Below are 10,958 nucleotides of genomic sequence, written 5' to 3'. Positions count from 1 at the left end.
GAAGGGGTGGAGCTTGAGAGAGGTAGCTCGGCGGAGCGTAGCTAAGAGGATGCCGGAGGCGGGGCCCAGAATGTTCGCGAAGGGGCGGAGCCTGGAGGGAGGTAAAGGGCTCGGCCGTTGCCATGGTACCGGAGGCGGAGCCGAGGGTTCCGGAGGCGAGCCTAGAGCCTGGGCAGTTGCCATGGCAGTGTGGGCGGGGCCAGGGGCCCTGGAAGCAAGCGGCCGTTGCCATGGTAGCTGGAGGTGCCAGCTGCTCGGAGCCCTATGGACCGGGTTGGGGGACTGGAGCGGTCCGGAGCCCGTCCCTGGGGGAGAGGCGAAGCCCAGGGAGGGTGGCCGTGGGGGGCTTGTGGCGTGGCACCGCCTCGACCCGGTCGGCCTGTCGCGATAGTTCTGACACCATAAGCGGGAAGTCTCGTCCTCTGCGTCGCTGTGGGTCGTCTGCAGTGATCGCCTCTCCTTGTGGCCTCGAGTGCAGCCTGTTCCCCCAGCTCCGGACATCTCTGGAGGGCAGAAGATGCTTCCCATCAGGCCCGGCCTGGGAAGAGCTGAAACTGGACTGCTAGGGGTCAGAAGCCCAGAGCTGCGGGGAACCTCAGGCCACCGAGGCCACCTCCCCCCCAACTAGGAATCCCCCATCTCTACATCCTGCTGAGAGGAGCTGCCCTAGAAAGCAGTGAATTCCCTGTCACTGGAGGTCTTCAGGAAGTCTGAATGACCGCTGGTTCCAAACGCTGGAGAGATTTCTTCCCATTCTAGATCTGTGATACTATGATTTCCTCCAACTTGATTCCGTGATAAGCGATAGTCCAGCCTCCTATTTCCTTCCACTTTTGAATAGCTCTAATTGTTAGGGGTGTATCCTGACATACAAGCATAAATCTGCCCCCATGACTCGGTTGTCAGACTGCTCTCTGGGGCTGAGCAGAACCGGACATCCCTCTGTAGAATGACCCTTCTAATGCCTAAGGACATCCGGCATTTCCCTCTCCCAAGACCTCTCTACTTCCACCCAACATCACCAGACCTGAAATCTCTTCACCGCTCAGTGGCTCATCTTAAGCAAGTCACTGCTGCCCCCAGGCCTGCTTCCAAGAAAAGATCTCCTCTAGCTCCTAACACTGTGGGAAGGCTAGTCATAAGAAACGTTCTTTTCCACCTCTAGGGTTTTGCCATGGCGGCAAAGGGGAAATCAGGAGCTGTGGCCAAAGGTACTGGCTTCTGGCACTCACCCCAATCCAACTACACCCCAGAAACCTGTCAGCTGCTGAAAGGTCAGTGGGGGAACAGCCCTGAAGGAAGGGCTGATCAGGAAAGGGCCCCAGGATGGACGAAAGCCCAGCGGCAATCATTTCAACTGTTTGTTTTGCAGTGATGATGGAGGAGTCCAAACTCACCAACTTTCAGCAGCGGCAGCTCATGGATTCGATGAAAAGTAATTTGAAGCCCCGATCCTCCTCCTACCTGTCCACTGCCCTCCCCACCCCTTCGTTGTAATGGCACAGCAGTGGCTGTCTGTGTAGCGGAGGGGGCACCTCTCCCTGACTGCCTAGAGATTCCTTTGGGATCATCTGTGGATGTCTCATCTCCCCTATCCATGAACTAGTCTGTTTGGGAAGGTGGTAGACACCCCATCTTGCTTCCACAGAGGACACTTGCCTGGTTTGACTGGGAGATTTGGGAGAGGAATCTTGAGGGAGCTCACTTCTGTTGGCCTTACCTTTCTCAGTGAAGTGGGAGATGACTCATCTGTTGAAGGTTGCAGGTTTGGGGTGGAATCTTAACCTGAAAAGAGTGGGAAGTAAAGGTGGCACTGGGCCCCAGAAGCAGTCCAACTCTGGAATTCTGTGGGAAATATCCCATTTCAAGACAGTTCTCCACACTCTGGCCCAAACTTGGCTCTCCAAACCCTTTTCCCACTGCTTCCCTTTGGGGAAATCCTCCTCTGTAGCCAAACAGGTTTCCCCCACTCTGCGGATGTTCCTCTTCTCCCCAAAGTCTTTGTCCTGCTCCCCTTATCCAAATCTTGCCCATCTTTTAAGACTCTGTTCATATCCCACCTTTTCAATAAAGTATTTCCAGCCTAAGCCATAGCCTTGGTCTCTCTTCTACCCCTTCTAATTCCCATGGTACTGATTAGCTGGGCTATTCCTAGGCTGGGTACCGTGGCTGGACCTGTAATTTCTTTGATAGAAAGACTCCCCAAGTGAAGACATTCCCTCTCCCTTCTCTGCAGCCTTACAGAGCTGCTGAAATCACAGAAAGGGTCACCCAGCCAGGATGTCAGGTGTTACTGTCTCAGAGACCAGCTCCCTACCCACTATACCTTGCTGCCTGTCCTGTGCCCTGCGCCAGGGTTACAGATGGAATTGGGACCTCTGGGATCATCCATTCCAGCCCCTTCCCAGGAAGAAGCCGGGGTCCTCCTTCTTCAAAGCTGCTGCTCCCAGCATCCTTCCTTCCTTAGTAGCCCGTGCTTTTCTTTGTGTGACAAGACTCCCTCCTGGTCTTGTCATGGGAAATGTCTTTGGTCTGTGGAGCTGCTCCTTCCCTCCACTTGAGCTCAATGACACTGAGTCACTGATTCTTCCAGCCCACATTTATGGAGGGCCTCCTAGGTGCAACACCCCGACCTAGGTAATAGAAGCAGGACGTAAAGATGTCTACATGGCCCTGCCCTCTGGGAGCTTCCAGTCTAGTAGAGGGCCACGATTAACCAGGACAGACATCAGGTTAAGTGCATTAAGGAGTTGCCAAGTTTAATGAAAAACTACAAGGAGAGAGGGTGTTACTTCCAGGGACTCTGCGGGAGAGGCCAGGACTTCAGGGTGTCCTGCTCAGCTAGGGGCTGGCCTGCATCTTGGAGCTCTCTTCCAGCTGGAGGCCCAGGGGCAGGGATGTGCCTTCCTAAGCCCTCAGTAGATAACATTCCTTGGCCTCCCTGGACCTTCCTTCACATCCTCCTCCTGCCCCCAACCTCATCCCCTCTGCTGACCTGGACAGTACCCTCCACTGGTGGAGATCTGCTACTGGAGCCCTGTAAGGGCCAGCCATCCCTATTAGACATTTAGGGAAACTGAGGCTCAGAGGGGGAAGGGGCTAAGAAGTGGCCGACCAAAGGAGGGGCTCCTGGTTCCTGGGCCTTGGCCTTCTTTCCATTCCTGTCTCTCTCTCTCCCCAGGAGGCGATGCACTACCTTCTCGCTGCAATCCAGTGTCTAGCCAGAAGCCAATGCCCAAGCGAGTCAACAAGTTCTGTCTGCCGCCCATCTTGACCCCGAGGCCCCACCTCCGCCCTGCTGAAGTCTGCCAGGCCAATAAGGCCTACGCCCGAGACCAGTTCAAGCCGAGACCTTGTCGTAAGTGATAAGGCTCTGGGCCTGGGGGAAGTAGCCCAGAATAGGGAGATGAGGCACTGCTGACCTCTGAGGACCATAACTGAGGACAGACATTGAACCAGGGAAGTTCCCCTGAGTTTGCAAGATTCTCCTTAAAATGAACCAGAGAACTGGGCAAGGTCTCCCACTCACCAAACATGTGCAGCAAATGCCCCTGGGAATGAGTGAGGCAGGAGGGGAAAGGGGAAAACACAAAATCCATGAAATTCGTGTGTCCAAAGGAGATTTATTGGGAGAGACACGGTGAGCTGAGCAGGGCCTGAGGGCAGTGCTGGGGCTGCCGGCTTGCTCTCTCCCCACCCCACTTCAACAGGGGCAGAGGACGTCTGTCATCCATCTTTCCTTCCTCCCTCCCTCCCTCCCTGAGCCTTGTCCTGAGGCTAGGCCTCCCATTCCAAGCTCTGCTCCTGTCCGTCTCCATCACCGAAGCATCATCCGGCCCGTTGGCACCACTCGCTGCCCTGTCTCTGCCCAGCACACAGAGCCCTTCCACTCCTCTCTCTCCCAGAGAGAAAGATGCCCTTAGGGGTGAAAGGCACCCAGGCCCTCCCCCACACTTGGGCTCTTCTTGGGAACCTGCAGGAGACATGGAGAAGGAGAAGGAGCGGCTCCAAGACATATTTGCCAACGGGAAGGACGGCAGTGAGAAGAAGAAAATAAAGCAGTCTGCTCGGCAGGCCGAGCCTCTGCCCTCGGACCCAGAGCCAGATAGATTTGAAGAACGTAAGGCACTAGAGAATGCCCAGGGCCCACGAGGGTATCCTGACCTTCCTCTGGGCCACCTCAAGCAAGGCACAGCCCATCTGTGTCACACAAGTGGCTTCCGAGGTCCCCTCATGCACCTTTGGTCCATAGCGATGTCACAGGCCAGATGAGAGAAGGGAAGGCCCACGGCCCTAGAGAACACAGCCCTTCCTCGCCCAGGCCGGTTATTCCTCTCCCTCTGGTCAATTCAGGGAGGGCCTTAGAGACTGAGAGGTGGATGGGCCTGGAGGGCTCCAGCCCCATCTTCCTGTGTGCGAATGAGTCTTCTCTCCTCCACAGTGGTGAAGGAAGTCCGGGAGAGGCAAGAGTTCCTGGCCGAGATGCAGGCCCTCGGACAGGGCAAGCAGTACCGAGGAATTATCCTTACTGAGATCTCACAGGTAGGGCCCGGGGGCTTCAGAGCAGCCTGAGGGCGTGGGCGGCTGCTGCAGCTCCTCTCCCCTGACTGTCCTTTGTGCAGAAACTGCGGGAAATGGAAGATATCGACCAAAAGAGAAAAGACGAGCTGCAGAAGGCGCTGCCCAAAGCCTCTCCTTAAGGAGCCGACACCATCCGCAGTCCTGCATTGGTCACCCTGCCTGCTGTGCTCCTGGACCCCGGCGTCCTCCAAACACATGACGGGGGAGGGCGGAGAGGCTCCACTTCTGAACGGCTGGCTGGCTGGCCACAGCCCAAGAGATGGCGCCCGGCCAAACCCACCACTACCTGTGGGGGAGGAAGCCCCCGTGCTGGAGGAGACCACAGCAGCAGGGAGGTCTCGTCCCATCGGCCCTGTGCTCCAGGGAAGCTTGCAAGGCCCCTTCTTCCTGCTGGAAGCTTGGGAGAGAACCAGCTCCTTTATGTCGCCTACTTCAGGCCCTACTTCTGACATCTCCCAGCATGGGCCATGGGGGTGGGAAGATCAATAAAAATGTCTTGGTCCGAGCCATGCGGAAAAGGCAGCTATTTCCAAAGGGGCAAATCGCATGTTAGTGGGTTAGAACTTCAGGGCCCCGACTGCTTGCGGCTAGGAGCTAATTAACAGCTGACCTATGTCAGTGCTCTAGAGGTTTGCAAAACATCTAGTCAGATGGAAGACCACCCCAAAGCAGCCGCTTCCACTTTGGGCAGCTTTCCAAAGCCAAGCCAACAGCACAGCACCCATGGCTCCCGCCATCGCCCCCTGGGGCCAAACAAGACTGCTCTTACCATCCCTCCACAAGGCAGCAGCCCCTGCCCTGGCTGTCTCCCCTTCCTCAGCCTACCCAGCCTCCTTCCTCTGCCTCAGACTCTGGGCCCTTCCCCATGGAGGCTGCCTCCTCCAGAACTCCAGGGCGCCTACACACTCTTGAGGTGGTCTGCCCAGGGCTTAGCCCCTCGTCCCAAGAAGCCTGCCTGAGATTGCCATGGCTCTCTTGGTGGCCACCGCATGCAGCTGTCCACTCATCCCCCAGGGGCCTCTTTAGACAGAGTGCTAACCAAGCCTCCCCCCATATCTGCTCCATCTAAAATCAAGCAGAAGATGCTTCTCCCCCTCAAGCTTCCCCTTCCTCCATCACGGTGCCATGGTCCCACCTGTCACAATCCATTTGGATCCCGCGTGAGCTCCACCCCCCCGCCCACTGGCCCCCACACATGGATGCACACGTTGTCCACGCCTTTCTCCAAATCACAGATAAAAACGTCCCAATAGCCCAGATCCCTGGGGATCCCCACTTGGACTCTCTCCACCTAGGGAGGCAGGCAAGCGGCAGGAGTACTTTATACATGAGGCACAGCGTGCTTTGGCCTCAGAGGCCTCCTCCTCAGTGCGGTACCGGACGCCTGCCATGCTTTCTCACCACTCGTCTCTAATGGCTGCATTGCAGATATTACTAGGTCGCGTTTCTGTAGCAGTTTAAGGGTTACAAAGTGCTTTCAACACATCACAGGTGCTAGCCCCATTTCCCAGCTCTGCCTAGGCAGTGGCGATGGGTAGCGGCCAAGTCTGGGGGTGTCCCCAGGGTACTACATACAACAAAGGGGCTGAGCAGGGGGCGGGGAGGGACTTCCCACTGGCACTGAGGTGCCAGTCACACCTCCAACCAGGATGCCACAGAGAAGGCGTGGTCATCCACCCAGGCCAGGTGGGCACAGCAGGTCGGGCACAAGAGGTGGTATCTGCAGAGCTCGGTTCTCATCCTGGGGACGTACAAACCTGGAGCAAGTCATTTCCTCAGTTTTCCCTCTGGACTGGCTGAAGGAAATGAGAACGTTTAGTCTGGAAGACAAGGGCAGGGTGGCAGTGGGGCCTGAATGCCTCTTCAAGGATGAAGGAGCTGGTCCATGAAGGGGTCCGACAGCAGACGGTGGTCTAAGGGGCGGGTTTAGGCTGGATGTCAGGAAGCCCTCCTGAGGAGGTCTGCCAGCATGGGCCGGAGCAGCACGTGACAAGGATACTGGAAGAGATGTTTCTCCATCAGGTTTGGATAGCATCAGACAGCTTCCAAATTCCCTTCCAGTTCTGACCCCCTAAGGTCTTGTGCTTGGATAATCTCAGAGGGTCCCTCCTCGTCCTCCAAATCCTGCCTGTCCCGTCCGAGCCTCTGGCCCACATGGGTTGGCCTCAGGTAAAGAAACAGGAATGCCCGCCTGGTTGATGTGGGACTGGGGCATGCCAGGCACTCACAAAGATGGCACGGTCAGCACAGCCATCTCAGCTTGGGACGGGCGGAGAGTGGACTGAGCACTGCTGAGCTCCCTCAACCACAGCTGCCCAACAGCCTGATGAGGAGTGCAGGCCAGAGGTCAAAGCAGCTTGATGGACAAATCACCAGGGGGATTCAGCTGGGTGGCAAATTTAATTGGGTTCCATTTATTCTGGGGAAAAGACACCCCCAAGATAACACAGTGTGACCTTTCGCTGAGCTCTATGGGCGCCAGCAGGGCCCTAGAGGTCACTGGGCCAGCCCAGCTGTGGGGAGTGAAGATGTTGGCTCTGGAGGAGCTAAGCAGGACAAGATGGGAACTTCTCGGAGTACAGGGGACCCTTCCCCTTCTGCAAAGGATCCATTCTGGAAGCTCCCCTCCTCTTAAAGAAGTGGAACGAGCCATCTACTACAGCTGTGACACGTGGAGACGGGTGCTTAATTAGGAGCCAAGTGACAGGTATTGGCGAGAGCCGGACTCTGGCCAGGAGCTGTCTGGTACAGGAAGAACTGAAAAGGTATCAAGAGACGGGAGAGGGCTTTTGGTATTGCCTGCGAGGAACCACTTCCTGTCGCCTTCTAGCACTGTGGGAAGGGAATCTCCTGGTAGCCCCTTCTATTCTTCCGTCTGCCATGAGACCAACCGAGGCAGCCCCCGTCTGCAGGTCAGGACTGAACTTCAACCCATCTGATCATTTAATAAATAGCCTCTGCGGTGGGGGGGGGGGCATGCTTCTGCTGCCATGGAGGCACTGGGGTGCTGCTACCGACCGCCTCAATCACGGGAAGCCTGACCCTTTCTAGAAGTGGGGAGGAGAGGGGCTGGGTAGGGGTGGGGCAGAGTAAAGTGGGACAGGGTGCACCCCAGTTCCTTGCCTGCTCAGTCAATAATAATAATAATAATAATAATAATAATAATAATAATAATAATAGTAACAACAACCATAAAAACACCGCTGAATAAATACTCCCTGGCACCCAGAGCCATGGGAAAGAGGGAGCTCTTTGGCCCAGCTCAGCCTGAGGATAGGGAGAAGGGAGAAGGCATTGCCTGGGGACCCCTTCCCGAAGTCCTCTGCCTGGTCTTGGAAGCCCCCCCTCAGGGAAGGGAGAGCCCGGCCCACGTGGGGAGGAAGTCGGCACCGCTGGGTGGAGGCAGAGGTGGAGGCGGTCAGCTGGTGCATGTTGCCACGCTGCTCTTAGCTCTTGTCTTTGGGGGCCTTGCTCTTGGAATCATGCTTGGTTCCCAGCAGCTTCAGCACCTTCATGGTCTTAAATTTGCCTTTCTTCTTCATCCCGGCTTCTGCCTCTTTGTGAAACTCTGCAGGAGGGAGGGTAGAGACAGGCGGCTGCTACCGGCCGTGTGGATTCATGCGCTTCTCCATCAGCCCCACAGGGTGAAAAGCACCCGCCACCCAACAGCCCAGCTGGCATCACAGGCCCTGTCCCCATCACTACATAGTTCTACCTGTGTTGATCCTGTATGTACTCTGTGCCTCAATATGGGGGCAAGGAAGGGCATCGGCACTGAGATAGCACCTTCTCTATGCCAAGCACTGTACTGGTACTTTACCAGCATCATCTCCCTGGATCCTGACAACAAGCCCGCAAGGCAGGCACTGTTATGACCGCCATTTTATAGATAAGGAGACTGAGGGTCACCCAGACAGTAAGTGCCTGATGCTAGATTTGAACTCAGGTCTTCCTGCCTCCAGACACAGTGTTCTGTCCATTCACAATAAACATATATACATACATGTATTAATAGTATTAATATGTGTGTACACACACACACACACACACACACACACACACACGCCAAGGCCACCACACCCAGACTCACTCAGGACCCTTGACCACTCTAGGACCAATGTAAGCACCAGATTTGGGCAGCCAGGCACCAGCTTCCCCATGGGGACGGGGAACAAGACCCCCGGGGTCCCGACCAGGGAATGGGAGCCCCTGACACCCACTCACCTTTCTTCCTGATCATGGCCTCCAACATTTTGTCTTCCTCTTCTTCCCTGAGATCAATGAGAATGAGACGGGGTGAGAGAGAGTCAGTGAGTAAGAGAAGGAATAAAACTCGCACAGATTACTCATTCATTAAAAAAATTTCCTGTTGTTTCATTGTTTTCATTTGTGTCTGACTCTATGACCCATCTGGGGTTTTCTTGGCAGAGATACTGGAGCGGTTTGCGGTTTCCTTCTCCAGCTCATTTTACAGAGAAGGAAACTGACGCAAACAGAGTGAAGTGACTCACCCAGGGTAACACAGCTAGTAAGTGTCTGAGGTCGGATTTGAACTCAGGAAGGTGAGTGAGTCCTCTTGACTCCAGGCCTGGCGCCCTGGGCACTGTGCCACCCAGCTGCTTTTCAACAAATACAGAATGTCTCAAAAGTCTAAGTACGGTTTTAAGCTATTAAATCACAGAATTTAGAACTCAACATTAATGTCAGAGGTCACGTATGAGTGCGACCCCTTTCTCTAACAGATTAGGAAATAGAGGAACAATGCCCAGTGTGAAGAGCCTGTGGTGGGTGCTGGCTGGTCCTAGTGTCTCAAGACTGCCTGGAAGTGCCCTTTTCTGTGAGTTGGGAGCCTGGCAGACAATTCCAGGAGACTCCTGGGAATCAGTAAAGAGCAGTGATGCCTCACTGGTCTCCAACACTCAGCCCTGTATTCCCTGCGAGCAATGAGAGGAAGGAGCCTTTCCCTCTCTCTGCACCATCTATTACCTTCCTCAAGAAGCCATGGCCAGAATATATAAGCAAAAGGTCAAAAGATGCCAGGCTCCAATCACCTTGGACCAGGAGGGAACAAGGAGATGTCTTGTCATTCTGTTCCATCTATGCCCTTTCAGTAAATGCCTTTGCACTGAGCCTACTGTCACCTCTGACTGACTAGAGGCAAGGCACACACTGGTGGGGGCTCAGGAAGTCTAGTTTTACTTGGGGGGAGGGGATGAGGGGAGGGGTTAACCATTCCTCACCCCCCCCACCCCCAGCCACTAGAACAGGAGCAAAGATCTGCTCTCCTTGCCCCCACCTCACCTCTGCCGGTCTTCATCCAAGCAGTTCACTATGGCGTTGCGCTGCTCAATAAGGGTCACCAGCTCCTGCATGAGTACCTTCTCCCGTCCCCGGTCTTCCTCCGTCCAGTCCTTATCTGCCCATGGAGGGAGGAGAGAAAAACAGAAGCTCAGACCAAGAAGAGAAGTCTCAAAGACTATCTGGTCTAATCGGCGCTGGAGAAAAGCGGGGATCCCTCCAGCAACACCTCTGACAGGTGGTCCTCTGAGCCTACCCTTGGATACTTCTAGCAATGGAGAGCTCACTATCTAACTAAGCAGCGTGGCCTAGGGGGAATGACTCCGGTCTTCCTGACTTCTAGGTCCAGTGCCTTCTTTACTTCTGTCCATCCTTTTTCTGCCCACACGCTGGAGCAGGAGGTTCCAGCCGGGTTTCCCACTTATTCTGGCCTGACCCTCGCCACGCTGCCCTGTCCAAGCCGCCCCTTTCCCAGCCTGGCCCCAGGCTCGTTGGCATCCTTCAGCAGGAGGCTGTCCAGCAATGAGCTGGGGCCGTGCTCACCGGGCTTGTTGAGAAGGCACCGCAGCTCATACTCCACGTCGGCCTGGCGCTGCTCCAGGTTCTGCTGCTTGAAGCTGCCAGGGATGGAGAGAAGAGGCTGAGAGCTGGAGGGGACTCCTGGAGGCAGGGACAAGAACCCAGCAGCTGCCCTTCTGTGAAAGGGTGGGGGGCTACAGGTGTGGGACGCCATATACGTGCACTGTCAGGCTGGGTCCGTGCCCTGGCTACTTCCGTTGAAACGGTTTATCCCACCTTCCTTCTTATTCTTTGTTACAAAGAACAAAAGGCATGTGTGGGAAATCAGCCAGGAAGACCTGTTTGAATCCTGCCTCCGACTTCTCAGTGCTCTAGGCAAAGTCTAAGGCTAGATGCTGCAGAGTAGGTGGCAATGTGCATTAGTAAAGGGGGTCTTCTCCCCTGGGAGTTCCCCATACCAATAACAGCACAGTCCAGTTCCTCTCCCTATCCAGGGCCTGGCTCTCTGGGAAGCAAGTAAAGATGACGTAAAAACAGGCAAACAAAAATGATTAAGTTCT

The 10,958-nt window shown here is 55.3% G+C and overlaps 2 protein-coding genes across 4 annotated transcripts in view; one reads left to right on the top strand and one right to left on the bottom strand.

Moving 5' to 3' along the window:
• Nucleotides 1-246: 246 nt before the first annotated feature.
• CUNH22orf23 (chromosome unknown C22orf23 homolog) lies at nucleotides 247-5,088 on the top strand. Of its 2 annotated transcripts, XM_020982571.2 has the most exons (7): nucleotides 252-568; nucleotides 1,166-1,274; nucleotides 1,373-1,435; nucleotides 3,182-3,358; nucleotides 3,980-4,120; nucleotides 4,442-4,542; nucleotides 4,623-5,088. In XM_020982571.2, exons 1-7 carry the CDS (start codon nucleotides 518-520, stop codon nucleotides 4,698-4,700), a joined length of 720 nt encoding a protein of 239 aa, XP_020838230.1. In that variant the 5' UTR covers nucleotides 252-517; the 3' UTR covers nucleotides 4,701-5,088. The 2 variants fall into 2 exon arrangements, with proteins under 2 accessions (XP_020838233.1, XP_020838230.1); XM_020982574.2 differs by lacking the exon at nucleotides 3,980-4,120 and having other exon boundaries at nucleotides 247-568.
• Nucleotides 3,604-10,958, bottom strand: part of MICALL1 (MICAL like 1) — a 30,683-nt gene continuing 23,328 nt past the window's right edge. Inside the window, exons 13-17 of one of the 2 annotated variants that reach the window (XR_013483329.1) lie at nucleotides 10,423-10,496; nucleotides 9,883-9,997; nucleotides 8,806-8,852; nucleotides 6,339-8,149; nucleotides 3,604-5,104 (exon numbers count right to left, since the gene is read on the bottom strand). Coding sequence is in view for 1 of the 2 variants with exons in the window: in XM_020982569.2 (XP_020838228.1) it covers nucleotides 8,028-8,149; nucleotides 8,806-8,852; nucleotides 9,883-9,997; nucleotides 10,423-10,496 (358 nt within the window). In the remaining variant the exon portion in view is untranslated. Of the gene's footprint in view, nucleotides 8,150-8,805; nucleotides 8,853-9,882; nucleotides 9,998-10,422; nucleotides 10,497-10,958 lie in introns of both variants that reach the window. The other variant, XM_020982569.2, reaches the window with a different exon arrangement.

The sequence above is a fragment of the Phascolarctos cinereus genome, unplaced genomic scaffold (assembly GCF_003287225.1).
Source record: "Phascolarctos cinereus isolate Bilbo 61053 unplaced genomic scaffold, phaCin_HiC Scaffold_1;HRSCAF=81, whole genome shotgun sequence".
Taxonomy (NCBI): Eukaryota; Metazoa; Chordata; class Mammalia; order Diprotodontia; family Phascolarctidae; genus Phascolarctos; species Phascolarctos cinereus.
This window is presented reverse-complemented; position numbering and strand designations above follow the sequence as displayed.

Bases quoted from the DNA above. Each gene is read 5' to 3' on its own strand.
- CUNH22orf23 (XM_020982571.2), top strand. From the start codon at position 518: ATGCTTCCCATCAGGCCCGGCCTGGGAAGAGCTGAAACTGGACTGCTA. The intron at 1,436-3,181 runs GTAATTTGAAGC...CTCTCTCCCCAG, and splicing joins GCTCATGGATTCGATGAAAA to GAGGCGATGCACTACCTTCT. The intron at 4,121-4,441 runs GTAAGGCACTAG...TCTCCTCCACAG, and splicing joins GCCAGATAGATTTGAAGAAC to TGGTGAAGGAAGTCCGGGAG.